Genomic DNA, 19,220 nt, shown 5'->3' with positions numbered 1-19,220 from the left:
TATTTCAAAATGTAGAGAGAACTGAAGCAATGCTTTGTATTGGTATTTTTTTTGGGGGGGAGGATTTTTCATATGCACCATAGAAAGATAACCAGTAATATGTGGAGAATGATGATGACATTTGATGGAGTTAAGAGTCTCAGATGCCCAAACATTGTTGCTTTTTTACCTCTGTATTTTAAAAGTCTAGCACACAAAAAATTCTGATCTCTAATCCATAACTAAGAAATAGGGACATACTTTAGAACAGTATTCCAAAAGCCTTTCTCTCATTTACCAGTCCCCTCTTCTCTCTAGTTGCCTTAACCATGGTAAAAAGTTCCAACCTTAATGACAGTGAAGGCATCCTCTTTACCAGGGTTTGCAAACCAAGAATCCTAGTTACTGTAACATTGGCTTAGATATTATATTTAATCAGAAGCACAGGAATGCAGCACAGGAATGCAGTTCTGGCTGGCTTGGCATCAGGGGGTGTGGCCTAGTATGCAAATGAGTTCTTGCTGAGCTTTTCCTACAAAAATTAATGATAGTTAAGCTAGGGTTGTCTGCTCTGCCTTGGCAAATGCCAACAATTTTGAGGACAGTACCTGTGAAGGATGCAACATCACTTCCCAATGTAGGTCTTGGGTTTGCCACTACTATTTATAGGCAAATTCCTCAAGTCTCACACTATAGGCCATTTTGCCTCCAGCTCCTCATTTTCTTCAGGGAGGGGCACTGTTAGGGTTTACCCACTATGGGCAGGCAAATGGCAAGACTAGGTTGAGGACATTGTAGTGGGAATGCTGGTGGGAAAGTGGTGATTACCATTAACCATGGTTGCCCAGTAGTGTCAGTTTTGGGAGAAATTTTTTTTGTAGAAATGGTGAACATTACACATCAAATAGGGTTGCCAAGTCCAATTCAAGAAATATCTGGGGACTTTGGGGGTGGAGCCAGGAGACATTAGGGGTGGAGCCAAGATCAAGGCTGTGATAAGCATAACTGAACTCCAAAGGGAGTTCTGGCCATCACATTTAAAGGGACCTTTTCAATTGCTTCCTTCCATAGGAAATAATGAAGGATATGGGCACCTTCTTTTGGGGCTCATAGAATTGGACCCCCTGGTCCAATCTTTTTGAAACTTGGGGGGTATTTTGGGGAGAGGCACTAGATGCTATACTGAAAATTTGGTGCCTTTACCCCAAAAAACAGCTTCCACAGAGCCCCAGATACTCGTGGATCAATTCTCCATGATTTTCTATGGGTATAAATCTCCATAGGGAATAATAGAGTTCCCAGCAGACATTTCCCTCCCCTCCCCCCGCTTTCTGACGACCCTGAAGCGGGGGGAGGGCCTCCAAACCAGGGGATCCCCTGCCCCCACCTGGGGATTGGCAACCCTAACATCAAACCATTTGTACTATACCATTTGTACTATACTTTGGCTCTATTAACAATATGGGAAAAACAAAATGAAAAAGTGACCTCTAAACCATTAACTGTATTTATGTTAATAGAGGCTTGTCAGAAAATAGCCAAAACTTGGAAATATGTAGAAGTATTAAAATTACAGTTTTGGTATACTGGCAGATAACTATGGCTGAAAAATTAATCAACCAAATCAGAACAATTAAAGATAAAGACAAACCTTCAGACTTTGAAACATGGCATGGTTTTATTTTATACATAACTCAGAATAGTTAAATAATGTTTAAGCCCTTCCTCAGATTATGGGAAAAAATTAAGTAAGAATCTCTTTATATTTTAACTATATTTGCTTAAAGGTTAAAAAATGCTGAGCTATCGATGCTTCAGTTTGCTTAACTAGGTATTTTTGGTGGTGTTATATGTTCATTGTAGGTTTTTTTATTTCGGGGGCAGGGGGCTATTTCTTCTTTGTGCTTGTATCTATATATTGCCTATATCTTCTTTAAAGCCAATAAATTTAATTTCTACCCCCCCCCCCAACATTATCCATGGTTAAAGTCTGTGCTAAGGCCATGAAAGGAAGGTTAGGATAAATTTGAGGATAAACTCTGGAGAAGGAAATATGCAATTGGCTCAGCCCTCTCCCAATCTCTTACTCATAGTTATATATGCAGTGTAGGCCAGTGGCTGAAAGTTCTTATGCCAATAGAATTTGCCACCCAAATTTGGCAGGGGGGGTGTTTCTAGCTTTTCTAAAAAAATTGAGCCAAGGTATGGGTTGTGGGGTGCCCATTTTAAAATATCTCTGCTGGCTCCCAATCAACTAGATCCATTTCAAAGTGCAGAGTACCACCACCAGTAAAGCCCTTAATGGCCTCGGGTCTCCTACATTATCTTCTTTCTTCAAAGCTAAAAATCCAGGCAGGTGGTGCTCCTATGTCTACCCCCACTGCATGTGGTGGACCCAACCTGATAAACTAGGCTCCAAGACGCTGGGATCTAAGTGGTCACCCTCCACTTCTCCTTGTCTCTGAGGTCCCAAGAGGTCACCTATTGTTGTCAGTCATGCCAGACACATCACAGATGCCACTGTAGGTGTTGGTGTCTTTCCCACCCACTCAGAGCCAGAACTGATGAGTGAGCTAGAGGGCCAGGCTGAAGGCTCTTTAAGGCTGCAGATGCACCCAGCTGGAAGCAAGGCAAATAGGGTTGCCAGCTCCACATTTGGAAATACCTAGGGATTTCTTTGGGGGGGGGGAGCCTGAGGAGGGTGAGGTTTGGGAAGAGGTCTTCAATGGGGTATAATGCCACAGAGCCCACCTTCGAAAGCAGTGATTTTCTCCAGGTTCAACTGATCTCTGTTGCATGGGGATCAGGGATGTCCTGATGCCCCATGTTGCCCTAGGCAGACTCGCTGCCTGATGCTCCCCCAACCGCCTCCCCCCTCCCCACCGTGGCACTGCATCCCCTGAGTCTCACCACTGCGCTGCCCCCTTCTCCCTCCCTTCAGACCCTTTCCCACCCCCCTGTGCCAATTTCAATGCTGGAAACGGCTCTAGCGCTGCGTTCTAGCTCTCTAACCCCTCCTCCCCTGGAATCATGGGTAAAACCTCGCCACGGGGCCGGGCTGAGCTCACCATCTCTCAGGAATAGCATCCTGAAAGGGCAACCCCCGCCACCTCCTCTCCCATCCAGGAAGTGGGGAGGGGGAGGAGTCAGTGGCAGCGGGGGTTGCATTTTCAGGATGCTATTCCTGAGAGACAGTGAGCGCAGCCCGGCCCTGCGATGCAGTTTTACCCGCGATTTCAGTGTTCGGCTGGGGAGGGGGGTCTTTAGAGAGCTGGAACGCAGCACTAGAGCCGGTTCCGACATTGAAACTGGCACGGGAGGTGGGGGTGGGAAAGGTTCTGAAGGGAGGGAGAAGGAGGAGATGCAGCGGGGAGGGGGGAGGCACGGAGCCGCGGGGGAGAGGTGAAGGGGGGGAAGGGAATGGAGGGGTGGGTGGCGGGGGAGAAAGGAAAACTAGGTGCTTGCCTGGGGCACCAGGACGGGAGCCCAATTTTGCGCACCCTACCTCCCAGCGCCCTAGGCAGCCACCTAGCCACCAGCCCTGATGGGGATCAGTTATAATCTCAGGAAGTTGCCACTTATCACGTAAATGTCAAGATTGAGATCTTAGGGTATAAATAGGCAAATAAATATAGAACAATCTGTGAGGGTATTTATTAATGTATACACCAGAACAATTTTTATACTAAACAATATTCAGTAGTATTCCAAAAAATTCCATTTTACAGAAACTTGTATGATGTTCTCTTTTTGTTTGCAGAGCTACACAAAGTCCAAGAAATTCTAAAATAAGATATGACTGCTTCCCAAAACACGTGTGGCTGCAAATGGACTGCTGCTTCCGTCCTCTTTTTGGAGTCAATCCTCCTTCAGGCAGCTCACCAAAGGGGTAAATTATTTCAACTGGTTGTGCTCTGTCTCCAATTGATCTGGCTCAACACTTCTATTTGCCCTGGACTTCTCTTGAAAGGGCCAGCTGGCCCTTTCAAGTGAAGCCCAGGGCAAATAGAAGTGTAGAAATAATTTACCCCTTGGGTGAGCTGCGTGAAGAATTATTGACTCTGAGGACAGAAGCAGCAGTCCGTTTGCAGCCACACCTGTTTTGGGAAGCAGTCATATCTATTTTGGAATTTCTTGGACTTTGTGTAGCTCTGCAAACAAAGAGAGAACATTGTACAATTTTCTGTAGAATGGAATTTTTTGGAATACTACTGAATATTGTTTAGTATAAAAATTGTTTTGACTTGCCATCTAGAGGCTGGGAATCCTAAGGGCAATGCATAACAATAGAATTTGAAATCTCACAGGACAGGCAAGATGATTGATGGAAAAGAAGTTAAACATGAGCAGTGGGAAGACTGGATGCAAGCCACAGTGTGATGGCACACCTCTTGGCTGTTGTGGAATGCCTAAGAGAGGACTCCAATTATGTTAACGGTACCCAATTGTATTAACTGTACCCACTATAAATAAGAAACACTTTGGCAAAGAATGTTAAGAGCCTCCTCCTGGTTCATGTACTCCAATGGCTACATTTCCTTCCTTTTGGAGGCGAGTGCCACAAACATCTTCCTTCCAGGAGATGAGTTAAAGGAATGGTTGCCTTTCTGTTTCTTGAGAGTTCTAACTGACATCAGCTGAACAAATGGGGGGAGCAGAGGGGCGTTTGCCCTGGGCGCTGTCAGGGGAGGGGGCAAATTGGGTATGGAGTCCATTCTATTCTATGGGCCCATAAGGGGGCATCATTTAAAAATTCTTTTCCCCCTCAAAAAACATGTAGATCCAGTCCTGTCTGTTGCTATTAAAAATACAATTCACTACTCCGTACATCTATAAAAATTCATATAGAGTTTATCCTTTTAATTCCACTCCCATTTATGTCACCTCAATCACTTTAAAAAGCTGTAGCATTTTTTCTATTTGCAAAATCCATCCCGTTCATTAAATGTAATCATGTGTAAAATGCAATTGTTCAGGATGGCATTTTTATAAAGGCAATAGGCGTGTAGTAAAATGTAGCACGGTATACATTACCTAGGGTTTTTTTACTGCATTGTTTCTTAATAGCTGTAATCCAGTTTTTGCATTTTATATGTCACATCTTTTTCCGTTTTACTGCATTTTTGAAGCCTGTAAACCAATCATTACACCATTTATTACATGTCTTATATTGTTCCTATTGCATTGTTTTACATTTTGTAATCTGTCCTGAACATCAGTGAGAAATGGCAGACTATAAAAAAAATCACTTAACTGATATGCTCTTCAAATACATACATTTACATATCTTAAAATGACCATTACACTAAGAAGGGTTGCAATGTATTATTGACACTGATTTTTATTTCTGCACAAAATAGCAGAAACCATGGAAGACACAAACAGTAATCACTGCTGCCTTTCCACTTAATAGATTATTAATGTCTGACATTTTCCTTTATAATTCAGTACAATTTCTTTTAAAATGTTATTTTGTAAAGCAAGCACAAAACTTTAAAAACATAGACAGTGAATATTCAACATGCAAAAGCAAATGAAATATATCCTAGAAGTAAATTCAAAATGCAACAATAAAAGGATAGCAAGGTTATCCACATTATGTATATATAAATGGCTACTGGTAGTATATTGGAACTGTGTTCTTTTTTCAATTCTGGAAGAAATTTATCATCAAGACTCAAAACCATGTTAAATATTTTACTATTCAATTTTTTTCATATGGCTGTTACTGGATTATGAATGTTGGAACTGTACAAGGACATCCCCTAGCTGGCACAATCCATTTTGTCCATCTACTGTAACTAGCAGACTCGGTTGGATCTAAAGTTGTTTCAATCAATTATAAAATTTAAACTGTAGCAATTCACAAAAATTATCTTTGAAAAATTCTTCTGATCACTCCCAATAATCTCTGGATAGTCTGATTGCCATATTAAGAAGTGAATTAACCAAATGAAAGCTCTAAAATTCCTAACATATTTCCTCTTCTTTAAAATCTTTGCCTATGCTGATTTGGAAACAATTCCTAATGTGTTCAACATAATTTGCTCCCAAATGAATCCAAGCTTAGTCTAGTCACAAAGCAACATCTTGTATTAATAGCTAATCAAGATTAATCTGTAAAAGAATAATTTATATTCCCTTGGTTAAGTAATTACCATTTACTTGTTTCAGTGCAAATTTTACATACACAAATGAAGTGAGAATAATAAATGTGTGACTAGGTTCCCTCTATGTTTAAAATATTCTGGCTTCCAAATGTATCTGTTTGACTTTCTAGGGTCAACACAGCAATTTATTTGTCCAGGGGCATAATGTAGATTTCATTTTCTTTACCATATTTTTCTCCCCTGATTTATACTAATTGCATAGGTCAAAGGTATATATCTCTAAGCTCCCTTTTCTTTAGTCTGTACATTCTCTTTTTATGCTTATGGCATAACATGCCAAATAACAGGTTTTAAGGATGATACATGTGGAATACATGGATCTCACAAGCATACAGTGGGACATCACTTCTCGCCAGCCCTTTGAACATATGAACATATGAAGCTGCCTTATACTGAATCAGACCCTTGGTCCATCAAAGTCAGTATTGTCTCCTCAGACGGGCAGCGGCTCTCCAGGGTCTCAAGCTAAGGTTTTTCACACCTATTTGCCTGGACCCTTTTTAGTTGGAGATGCCAGGGATTGAACCTGGGACCTTCTGCTTCCCAAGCAGATGCTCTACCACTGAGCCAACGTCCCTCCCTTTCTTATGCTCACCCACCTATTGGTATTTCAGCAGTCATATATGAGGCTGCCCTAAGGAATAAACACAGAAAAGAAATGCAAAGTAATGTTCCCATTAAATATATGCATACCCATTGCACTAGCTTTACCATTACCTTATATGCAGAAGGTAATTCCTGTTTCCTCATATTAGACATCGTATAGGAAAGGAAAACACAAAGTACAGAAGTGATGGCACTGTATTATATTCAGTCTAACACAAAAGGGGTGGCATATAAGCCAAAACAAACAAAAATATTATTATGGAACATTTCACCATCCTATCCATTCCTAAATCTACCAAGGTAGAAGAAAAGACCAAACCATGTTCTTTTTATAAATAGAACAGTTGCAAAACTAAAACAAGTACAAGAATACACTATCAATGAAAGCAGGGCATTTCTAATACTAATTTATTATCATGCACTTTCTTGACAGTAAATAACAGGATCGCATCTAATCTTAAAACTTTTATGTTCCCATGTTCACATATAAGGCTGGCATGTGCTACAGTTCTCAAAGAGGACCACATTGTTATAAACATTATACTAGCATTATATAACACATTCTCAGTGTATGAGAATGCATGTGCAGCAAGTCTTCAGCCTGAACCAAAGATTACTCTGTGCCAGCAAATTGTTTTCTTTTAGAGATCATTACAAGGACTATGGTCCGGTGCCTAGGGCTAGGAGGGGAAGCACCATATTTTTATTCAAGCTGTTTATGAAAAATTATTAGCAAAATTTGGGTTTTTACAAAAGTGGTACAGTTTGGGCAAGAACTGCAATGAAAAACTGCAAGGAAGAAAAAAAGGAAAGGGCTGGTTCTAGAAAGTCTACATAAGCTCTTCCAATAATCTCTAGAAGCCTGAAACAAATGCTCTTCATTATAAATAACAAATAGGCTCCAGATTTTACAATACAAAGTACCAGTCCTAGTTTCTAAAGAGGGAGGAAAAAATAGGAAAAGGAGCAAACACCATTATCTACTCAGACACCATTTGCTGCTTGACAGCTTTTTTTACTCAAAAGCAAATAGCAAAAAACAAAAACCCGTTCTTTCCTTGTAATTCTAATGAGTTGTGTGTGTGTTTTTAATATATATATATTGAACACAATCCAGTCAAAACTAAGCACTTTTAAAAACCCCAGTGATTCCACCCATGTATTAACTTTCCTAGACAAATCAACAGGAAGCTAAAGAAGGTCCAACTTTAGCTGGATCATACCCATTCTGTTTATACCAACACAGGGTTGCCAGCCTCCAGGTGGGCCTGGAGATCTTCCACTTTTACAGCTGATCTCCAGCTGGCAGAAATCAGCTCCCCTGGAGAAAACAGCTGCGTAGAAGGATGGACTCCATGGCACTGTACCTTGCTGATGCCCCTCCCCTCCTCAAGCCCCACATCTCCCAGATTCATCCCCAAAGTCTCCAAGTATTTTCCAACACAGACTTGGCAATCCTACACCAATACATTCATAATATTTATAGCTTTCACTGCCAGGAGTAAAACTGCTCTTCTCCCTAGAATACATTTTATATTGGGGAAAAAAATAAGTTTCACACTGAAAAATAATTTTGCAAACTAATAAATGTTCAAAAAATAAGGTATTCAGATAGGTAACACATATCCAAAGTTATCTGAGACAACTATAAGTTAAATTTGGGAAGACAGAGAAATGGGTGTTAAATGATGGCTGTAATGCACTTATTGGGGAGTAAATTCCATTGATTTCAGTGGGGTTTCTTGGTATGCATACTCCAGATAACACTAAAAAGTTCTGCAGAATTATTTGCAAAACACTGCCATCTAGAGGCAACTAACTGCATAACTCTATATTAGCGTGATCTATTAAATTTGTTGCTTTGTTACGATGATTTTTCACTTTTCAGCTCCCTTAGCTTATATTAATGGACACTCCACAAACTGTCTCAGTTGCTGTTAGGAACTATGGGAATAAACAGAAAACTCATTGAAACATTTTCAACAGGATTTAAGCTAAATGCCCCTCCAAATGCTGGTGATGTAACTAGTGTCAGATCCCCTTTCTTGTACCTTTCATTAGCCATGCAAGCGTATGTATATTGATTGATGAATTCTTTTTCCCGCACATAAAGTGAATCAAACATGGTCAGCAGAAGCCTGATTTTGGATAGCTGTTTGCAGTAGTGGAAATGGAATCTGCACTGGATACCCAAGTGGCTGGTCTAATGCAGCATCCCTAAGAATAATTACAATGGAGTTATGTTTATACTGAGAATATGGGCCTAATAAATGGACCTTATAAATACATATATACATATTAGGGATTAGAGTAAAAAATCAGACTGCTTTATGACCATGCCTAGTGTGTTCCTTTTCAGTTACAATGTAACATGGGATGGGACTTGCAATTTAGAATTACACCTTTTGAAACCCACTGCATTTACTTCAGAGGACTCAAGGCTGTAACTATGCATTGTTACTCAGCAATATGGCACCTTACTACCATTCCAAAGTTGACAAATTTCAATAGCATTATGGATCCAAATGAACTGGGGTTGTTTTTTTTAACATCATTGCATTCTGTAACATTGTCATTTCTACTATACAAAACCCATGACATAACATTGCATATGCATGAATATAAAAATAAGCCACATCACTGCTATGAAACTTTAATACTCCACATCCACAACCAAGTATCTTCCCTTCAGTGGTCTTCCGATTTGAGAAGTTGATTTGTATACCCATCAGGCAAGTAGGCTTTCCTTAGCTGGTCTGACTTGGGTATGGAGTTCCCATTCTTCACATGGCGAGACAGGAATGCTCGCACAGCTGGATGGTCAGCCTTCTCAAGAGGAATGCTAGCTTCCAGAAACATTTTTACAAAGTCCTGGATGACACTGGGTTTTTCTGTCTGGGCTGTGCTGTTGCACTGCAGAGAGGCAGTCAGAGTCCGTGGTTTCTTCCTGACACTTTGCTCTTCAAACTCCCCTTTGCGCTTGGTGTGAGTTTTCGATTTGAGATGGTCGTTGATTGCAGACTTGCGAACATGATTCAGCACCACATTGCAGAAAGTGCAATACAGTTTTCCTCCATCTTCGTACAGTTCACTGCCAAACTCAGTTACACGATCCTGAGGAGTCACATACAAAGCAGTCTTGGAACGGCTGCGGGAAGGAGGTGGTTTCACATCATATCGTTCCATTGCTGTCTTCTCTAAACTGATTTCAGAAAACAAGAAGAGATGCATTAGATGCGTATTCCTCCTGTGTCAACACAAATAAGTAGTTCGACGATTATTGAGGCCCCACTGCTGTGCTCTAGTACATAACTATAGATGAATAATAAAATGCTCAAATATTCCACTCCAAGACATACGAAGTGCTGACAATATTGACTCTAACTATAATACATAACAAAATATACAATGCTTGTGCAGGTGAAGCATTATATTCCATATATGACTATCTTTTGTATGTTTTTAACTATGTTTTTATTATAATTGTTTTACTGAAATTGTTTTGAATATGTTGTACATCGCTCAGAGCCCAGCTATGGCAGGGATTGAGTGATCCATACATTTTATCAACCAACATTGTTACTAACTGAAGATAATGTAAATCCAGGCAGGCAGCTATGATGATCTGAAGCAGAAACTAACCAACACAAAAGCCCCTCTCTGTGTAACACAAAAAACAAATATATATAATAATAAACAGTGTGAACAAATATATATTTACTAACAAATGAATCAGCACAGTACCTCCTCACGGTAACAGACAATTGTCAAAATTGATTCAACAAAAAGTCCATCCAAAGCACACACTGTTCCTACTGTTCTGCAGATCAATGTCCAAAATAGTTAATGCTCTACTGAAAGCCTGACGACAATGGGAAAACCAGTCCTATATCGTTTTGAGTCCAAAGAGACTCTTCCTCCAAGGACCATCCTCTTAATTAATGAATCCAGTAAGTATGTGGTGCCTTTAATAAATTAGCTCACTTTGTATCACAATATAACGTTTCTTCTCGCTTCCTTAGCTCTGTTTACATTTCTTCATTGAACGTATTTGCAAATTACTGTCTGTATCAGATAGGAAATATATATTTGTTCACACTGTTTATTGTATATTTGATTTTTGTGTTACACGGAGAGGCGTTTTTGTGTTGGTTAGTTTCCGCAGCTGTGCCTCCATGGTCCCGTTTGCTTGCCATGTTGATCTGAAGCAGCAGAACAAAGTTTGAGCCCACTTTAAGACCAACAAAGTTTTATTCAAGGTATGAACTTTCATTCACAGGTACAGTTCCTCAGATACACCGAAATGGAAGTTAACAGGCCATACATGGTCCATGTATTACATGCCTATATGTATGGACTGTTAACTTCCATTTCAACATATCTGAGAAAGCTCATACCTTGAATAAAACTTTATTGGTCTTAAAGGTGCCACTGAACTCAATCTCTGTTCTGACGATAAGGTAGTTTTTCAGATCCTGTTTAGAATGCTGATTGCTACATAATGGGTCAGACAGTGCACATGGCCTATGTGGCAAAAAGAGGCTCTGAGATCTAACACATAAGTAACAAGCTAAAATTGCAGGAAGTCAATGTAACAACTACACCAGATTGCCATCATGGTTTCTAGCCTTTGTGATTACAGACACCAGTTGGCGTATAGAAACACTACCAACTCTGGTCCGCATTCACTATGGTTATTTCCACAGAACTACAGTTAAGAATCTAAAGTAAACCACTAGTCTGGGAAGACTCAAATATTGTATTTTAGAACATTTGAATTAACTTGCTTAGATAATATTTGACTTTAACATGAGGCCTTTTGATTTCAGAAGACTGAATCACACTTGATATGGCACCAGTTGACCTTTGAGTTTAAATACAGATTTGTCCAGTCATGTAGAATATGCATGCAACTATAGAGATGCATGGTTGGTGTTGAACCTTCTATCCTACTCAGATAGCTTTTTTTGAGCAGGAACGCACAGGAACACAGTTCTGGCTGGCTTTATGTCATGGGGTGTGGCTTAATATGCATATGACTTCCTGCTGGGCTATTTCTACAAAAAAGCCCTGTGTGAAACAATGATTTAAGGGGGTGTGGCCAAATATGCAAATGAGTTCCTGCTGGGCTTTTTTTGCAGAAAATCCTACTACAGCTCACTTTCTTGCATAATCCCCCAGTACTAGAACTTTTCTCACAGCCAGGAAATTACTTTACTAGGCAAATTAATAGTGCTACAAGATACTAATTATGGTCACTTGCTACTATTACTACCTTTGTGGATTTTAATAACAAAGTTAACTTGATGTCAAGCCTCAAAGTTTTCTCCAATTCCTTACCCGCAGGTAGTTTTAGCACCCCAATTGAGTAATCCCCCAATTTTGGCACTTGCACATCAAAAAAGCAAGAAAATATTTAATGTTATGCAGTTCTGAATAAAAAAACCCCAACTGCTTCATTGCCATGCCTTTTACTGAACGCAAGATGCATTGTATGGAGGGAATGGTATGAAACAAAAACAATCAAAAATATATCCAGAAGCCATATGTGTTTTTTTCATAGCAAAGGGTGACTCCTAGTGACAAAGCGCTTAGCCTAAAAGGAGACCAGTTCCTGAATGTAGCCTTAGAACAGGGGTGGGGAACCTTTTTTCTGTCAAGGGCCATATGGATGTTTATAACATCATTTGCGGGCCATAAAAATTATCAACTTCAAAAACAGTGTTCTGCCACAGGAGAATGATTCAGGCCAGAAATTAATGCAAATAATTGTTTTTCTATTTGAAGTCATGTGGGGAGAGCCTAATCTGGCACACACATACACCCGGTCTGCCGCAAATGCATAGGTCCAGGGCTCTTTTGTAGAAAAAGCCCAGCAGGAACTCAGTAGCATCTTAGACCACATCCCCTAATATTAACATATTAGGCCACACACTCATTAGCATATTAGGCCACACCATCTGGGATAATCAAGTGCAAACTGAACTGTGAGAGTAACTCTTCCAGGCCCTGCAGCAATTCTGGCCAGCCAGCCAGGCCCCAGGGAGGCTGCCACACAGTACATCTGGGCCCTGTGATCCTTGCCTGGCCTTGGGGAGGCTGCTGCACAGCGCGGCTGGGCCCCACAATACTCACTGGCCAGCCAGGCCCCAGAGAGGCTACCACATGGCTCATTTCAGCCCAGCAATCCCCAAGGGCCACACCAAGTGATCTTGAGGGCCGTATACGGCCCTTGGGATGGATGTTCCCCACTCCTGCCTTAGAATATGTCCAGACCCTACTTGCTACTCACACAGAGCACAGAGGATTCTCAATTGTTGCTTTGGTAACAATATAATGTTGTCATATTTACAAGAAAAGGAATTATAATGCTATCATACGTTAAAACTCCAGACTCTTCTCCATTGACTACGTTACTTTATTTTTATAATGGAAACATGTAGAGTGTATTAATGGATTCTTTGCTTATGAGAGAAGCACTTATGAAGGAAACTTTCCCAACATTTATAAAGTCTCTCATCTAGCAGTGCAGTGTGCATGATCTTTTCAAGCCTTATTGTTCTACATGTATTTTAAAATGCTCTATATTACTGTATTTGTGTTTTTGTTGACTATTCAATACAGTAGGATTTCACTGAACAGACAGACAGTAATTGTCATCCAAATGGCAGAAGGGACAAGCTTCACAAACCTGAACATCTTAATTTGTATATAATGGATAAATGCTAATGTTTGAAATGCTTCGGGAACCATGCCTTTCCCAAACTTGTAAAAGTTTTCCACTGAAGAGTATAATTCTGTTTAGGATTGCGCTGCTATAGTAACTGAACTTCCCTTCTTTTTTCTGTTTTCAGACTTTTAAAACATGTTTATGTATCTGTCTCTCCTCACCTTCTTTTAAACATAAACCATCTTACCAAAGAGGTGAATCATAAAATGATAAAACTGAAATCATGCAGCAGTGATTTATCAAATGCTTTGTCATTTTTTATCTGACACGATCTTATCACAAGCTCCTTTTAACTGTTTCTGATACTCCCCTACCACCTTTGTAGCTTATACATTAACTTGGGGGAGGGGATTCACTACCACCTCCTCCATTCCTACACATAGCAGTGGGAGACCAATCTCACATATAAAACAAGAGCTTCATACAAAAAGATTAGTCTTGCAGTCCCAATTCACACGATTCTCCCCTCCCATGTAAACTGTGTGCCTATTTGATATTACAAAAATGTAATATAAGGGGATGTGGGGATTCTACTCCTCTACCACACCCTATGAAGCAAGAAACTGACCCAGAGTCTAGCCAATGTTCTGCAAACCAGAGGAAACCTTCCAGCTCCACATGAGTCTCTCTGAGTAAGAAATAGCAGGGAAACAAGATGCAGTCCATATCACCCCATCAATTGCCTCTACCTGCTCTAAGTGCAGATCCTTGAGACTGTTAAATACAAACTAGTAACCCTTCAATACACTCCATCAGAATGGCCATAGAAGATTATTATTTGACTATTTTAAATGTGTGCTTATGGGGAATAATCAGATTACAGCTCACCATCAAAAGCATAATAAAAGATGTAAAGTAAGCAGCATTACTTTGTACAGTACTGGAAAGTAGCTCAGGATTAATATATAGGCTATGATTTTATAGATATGACATTTTAAAGTAATAGTTCAGGCAAACATGGATGGATGCAGTGAGAGGATGGCAGGCCAGAAATCACAGGATGTGAAGGAAAAAATATCTAGTAAGGCAAGCACACTAGCCATTAGCGTCCTTATTGAGCTTGTTTTTTTGACTGAGGCATTCTTTTTCTTGATTCAGTCTCAGTGAATTAATGGCACGGTTCCTCATGCCTACCTGAAAGCACAATTCTGTGGTGCACTGTGCCTCTAGTGTAAGCCTTTCTGCTTGTGGCATCACAAATATGGGTTCAATTTTTATGGAGCAGTCTGTGGAGTTGGATTTGAGCTGTGACCATGCAACAGATATGGACAGCCCTGTGGGATCACAAGTGTTTCACATGGCAACCAACCAGTTGCTCTGGAGGGCCAAGAAACAGAACATACAAGCTGTATACAAGCTTTCTCCTGATGCTGCCTTCTACCACTAGTATATATAGAGGTTTGCTGCCTCTGCATAAAGAAACAGAACATACAAGCTGTATACAAGCTTTCTCCTGATGCTGCCTTCTACCACTAGTATATATAGAGGTTTGCTGCCTCTGCATAAATTTGTTTCTTTTCTCACTGTCACAACTAGCCATTGATGGACCTATACACCAAGGGGATTCTGCTATTGCTGGAATTGCATTTTTTTGCACTGAAGTCTTTGAGGGGTCTTTCTGCAAAAATCCACCTACATTTTTAAACACAGAGGTGATTATAATATATGATAATATCCAATCTGTGCATGGGAATGTCAGATGTGACTAAATGGTGGTGGTAGGGCCACACATCTACAGGGTTCGCACCTTGGACTCACATTTTCATATCATAAAGGATAGAGCCATGATTTATTCTATCTGAGCCAAGATGCGAGTTGTGACTTGTACACAGATTTGGGGCGTTTGACTGTGAATAATCCACTGTATTCCTTTGCTTTTATTGGTCAAAACAGTGAAAGGATAGGAGGGAGGAAGCTTCCTTTTAAAAAACCAACAAATATCATGATACAAGTCACATATTTTTCAATTTGTATCTACCGTTAGAGGCAGTAGACACTTTAAAACAACACAAAGCACAAAAAGTGGACAGATGATGCCCCCTATATACTATGTGTGAACCTTAGTAGCACTCAAGTTTTCTAGAGAACATGACAATGTTAATTGCGAATGGCCTTGGCCAAGTCACTATAATCTTTATACTCTTCAAGGGCATCATCATAGCCCTATAAAAAGTATTTCAGAACCAAGACATTCTTCACATCTTGTGGACAATTTTTATCTTATCTGTACTAATAACTGTCATTAGACAATCCCATTTCCGTTCTCTCCTTTTAGCATCTCTGTTGCTAGGATATATTCAACTCCTCTAAATACAACTCTTATTTACAAAATATTAAATCGGTACTGTATGCCTTCATGTTAATAATGACCCTCTTATAATCCCCCCCGCCGAACCTTCCAGCCTCCCACGAAAGGCCTTCCATCAATCCTATCTTCCTTCTAGGCGCCTTTACTCCATCACCAGACTTTTCCACAACTCCCCCCACCCCACCATTTACCCCACACCGACCAACCTCCCCTCCTGTACCGCCTCTTTCTACAGATACGACCACAATCTTCTCCCTCCTCCACACTCAAAGATGGAAAAGGAGGGCGGCTCTCTAGTGGCTTCTGCCGAGATTTGTCCCCGCTTCCCGCATCTTACTGCTCCCGACAGCGCAGTTATCCGTCCCCACAAAGGCCAGGACCAGACTTGGATGTGCTCCGCGCTCCCCCTCGAGCCTCCGCGACGGCGCGGGGCAGACTCGGCGGAGCCGCCTGTCAGCCAGACACAGAAAGGAGGGGCTTGTTTCCCTCTCCCAGGCTGGGCACGGAAAGCGGGACTTAGCCATCCTAGCAACACCCTCGCCAATCAAGAGACAGATAGGAGCTAGAAACCCAGTAACAGAAGCGAAGAGCGACCGCCCTTCTCTATAGCTTCTCGCGTACGGAGTGACAACGCTTCCCACCATTCACGGAGGAGAAAGCCAGGAAGCCCTCCGCGTGCTGAAAGCCTCCCACAAGAAGAAGGCGGAGATGTTTACTTTGAAGGATGAAATATAGACCCAATCGTAAAGAGCAGAGGAGGGGCTTGGAGACTTTGACTGATCGGACCTTCAGCCAAGCAGAAAGTGGGACTGAAAGTTTAGCGACGAATGGAAATAAGCTGGTTCCAATCAGATGTCGGAGAGTTCTAACAGCGCCGAAATAAAGGCGACGAAGAGCAGGGGATGTGGATCCGCCAGCTGATTGACAAGCCAGCCTACCAGTGACAACATTCAGTGGGGGGTGGTGCCGGAACTGAGGAACTTGGCTGTGGAGGCGGGTTATCCGGTGAGTCGGGAAGGGGGGGGAGCAAGCTGGAGCTCGGTACGCGCAGGGCGGCCGGAGCAGCATGGCGGAAGACGAGAGCGATCAGGAGTCGGAGAGGCTCGGTGAGGAACTCGAGGCCATTGGTGGGCCGCGCCTTCCCCCCGGCCTGTCTCCCGCACTGAGCAGCCAGTATTACTGCTACCGCTTCTGCCAGGTGAGCGGCTGGCCCCGCCCCCTTGCTTGACACCTCACGGGTGGGGTGGGGGAGAGAAAAGCTGCCAGCGGGTCTTCTGGAGGGGGGAGGTGGTGGCTGGGGGGTGGTCTCCTTGGGGACATGGATGGGGGGAGAAGGCTGTGGGGGAGGCAGAAATCCACGGAAGTGTCACTCCAGTTCCTTCTGGGCTGCGTGGCTCTTTCATTCAGCTTCTTCCCCTTCCTTCACTGTTGCCTGGGGTGGGGCAGAGAATTCAGGTAACACTCGCCTAGAAGCGGGGGAGTGGGGCGGTAATGCTTCTCTACCTGCGTTGTTCCCCTGCCAGTTTTCCCTCACTGGGGTTGCCTTTCCTGTAATGGTTTTCCGGGGTGGGGGTGGGATGGGGTGTTACCTCAGGTGAAGTTACTTGCTGGACGGGGGGGGGGGGGGTGTGGGGGTTGATTTTTCCACACACTCTTTCCCCGTCGCGTACAGGCTCTTGGTGGAGGTGAGAAGGCTGGGCTGGATCCTGTCTCTGCGATAAGGGAGTCAGTTGGGAATGGAGGCAGGCCAGGCCTCCTGGGAAAACCTCTTCCGAGTTGTTCAGGAAAGGCAGCGATGGCCTTTTGACTTGCCCAGAGGGGAAAAGAGAGAAAGAAACGCGGGGGTGAAAGAGAGGTAGGCAAGCTGGGGCAGCGAATTCGCGTTCGTCAAGCGAAACAGCTGGCTCTGCCTCTGGTAATGAAAGTCCCAGCTGAGAAGTTGGATTGTCAGAAGCTGACACAGGCAGAGTTTGGTTGGAGCGTTGGCTCGGAGAGGGAGGAAACTAGGCTGGCGGGCCTTGTTCTGTTACAAGTGGCGACTTCTTGGTACTGCCACTTCCTGAAGGAGGCTGGGTGTTATTGCGACGCTAGTGGACCAAGCCTGGGCATGTCTACTCAAATGTAAGTCTCACTTTGTTCAGTGACACTTTCTTTTAAGTAGTGATGTTCAACTTACAGCCCCAGTCCCCAGTGTGTTTTGGGAAAGTGAAGCACATCTTCTAAACGTGTTTAGCGTAATTTGGGAAGAGAATGTATTATTTAAAAATTCGGCTTGCTTTCTCCATACTTTGACATCTGAACTATGGCATTGATTTAAATTTGATATACCGTATTTTTCGCTCCATAAGACGCACCTGAGTATAAGACGCACCTAGTTTTTAGAGCCGTTTGTGTGAATTTAGAGGCATTTGTGTGAATTTTTTGCAGTATTCGCTCCTTAAGACGCACACACTTTTCCCTCCACTTTTTTGGGGGGGAAAAGTGAGTCTTATGGTGCAAAAAATACTATATGATTTTACTAAGATTTGCTAAACTGAAATCTTGAGAGAAAAATGCAGGTTGTATGCAAGCATCTTAATGCTTAGTGAAGATGGCAGAGATAGCCATGCTGACCTACCTTAGATCACTGAGATAAAGTGTGAAGAATGTTTTAGACATAATAAAGGTGTTAAACAGTTATTATATAGCTTACCTTGTTGTAATTTAGTTTGAATTGGCTTAGCTTTTCAGTTTTATTTTTTGCTGTATAGTTACATTCGTTTATTCTTGTTCTTATTCAGATGTTTTTCATACAAAGGACACCAGAGTAAGGTTTTTCTTTTATACTGAGTCTGGCAATTCATTAAGTTTTGTTGTGTTTCTGATTTGCAGGTAGATCTGTCTGTATTCATATATATTTAAAAATCTGTATCTTGTACACTGTAGGAAGCTTTGGTGATAAAATATTAGGATCATATACAGGTTTATTATGGTGTTCACGTTGTTGATGTGTATCTTTTCAGTATGTAGTAACAGAAATTTCCAAGTGTGAAAAAGTTGTGATAATGTTTTAAAACATTTGCAAACCTTTAGCTTATATTCTATCTGGCATCTCCCCCACCAATGCTTTAAAGAACTTAAGGCCATTTCATAATAGTATGACTTTCAAATTTTAGAATGCAGAAGTAGATTTTTTTTGTGTTTTGATAAAATGTACTCATGACAACATGAATACATGTTGTATTAATTGAAACAGAGGAATTCCACAACTAGGACTGGGTGTGACTGAATTTTAGCTAATTGGGCTTCCAAAGTGCTTCCACCATTTTTTTTACTGCCAGTATGTGCAGCTAGACTTGTGTTTCACCAAAGTGAAATGATTTAACAGGATAATAGTGCATTTTAAACTTCTTCATGAATTGTTTCCCTGCCACTGATGAATCAGGCA

At 41.6% G+C, this 19,220-nt stretch overlaps 2 protein-coding genes across 4 annotated transcripts in view; one reads left to right on the top strand and one right to left on the bottom strand.

The window, feature by feature from the left end:
- Positions 1-9,392: 9,392 nt before the first annotated feature.
- On the bottom strand, positions 9,393-16,366 carry CGGBP1 (CGG triplet repeat binding protein 1). Its single transcript, XM_060234520.1, has 2 exons — positions 16,131-16,366; positions 9,393-9,957 (listed from the first exon to the last, which is right to left on the bottom strand). The coding sequence occupies exon 2, from the start codon at positions 9,939-9,941 to the stop codon at positions 9,444-9,446; it is 498 nt and encodes a 165-aa protein (XP_060090503.1). The 5' UTR covers positions 9,942-9,957; positions 16,131-16,366; the 3' UTR covers positions 9,393-9,443.
- A 167-nt stretch (positions 16,367-16,533) lies between these two features.
- The window catches only part of ZNF654 (zinc finger protein 654), a 30,081-nt gene continuing 27,394 nt past the window's right edge, over positions 16,534-19,220 (top strand). The window contains exon 1 of one of the 3 annotated variants that reach the window (XM_060234519.1): positions 16,534-16,798. Coding sequence is in view for 2 of the 3 variants with exons in the window: in XM_060234517.1 (XP_060090500.1) it covers positions 16,860-16,991 (132 nt within the window). In the remaining variant the exon portion in view is untranslated. Of the gene's footprint in view, positions 16,992-19,220 lie in introns of all 3 variants that reach the window. The other 2 variants (XM_060234517.1, XM_060234518.1) reach the window with 2 other exon arrangements.

This window comes from Heteronotia binoei, chromosome 3 (assembly GCF_032191835.1).
Source record: "Heteronotia binoei isolate CCM8104 ecotype False Entrance Well chromosome 3, APGP_CSIRO_Hbin_v1, whole genome shotgun sequence".
In the NCBI taxonomy this organism is placed as follows: domain Eukaryota; kingdom Metazoa; phylum Chordata; class Lepidosauria; order Squamata; family Gekkonidae; genus Heteronotia; species Heteronotia binoei.
Note: the sequence above shows the minus strand (reverse complement) of the source record. Positions and strands in the feature narration are given on the sequence as shown.

Excerpts from the sequence above, each read along its gene's own strand:
- CGGBP1 (XM_060234520.1), bottom strand. The coding sequence starts at position 9,941 with ATGGAACGATATGATGTGAAACCACCTCCTTCCCGCAGCCGTTCCAAG.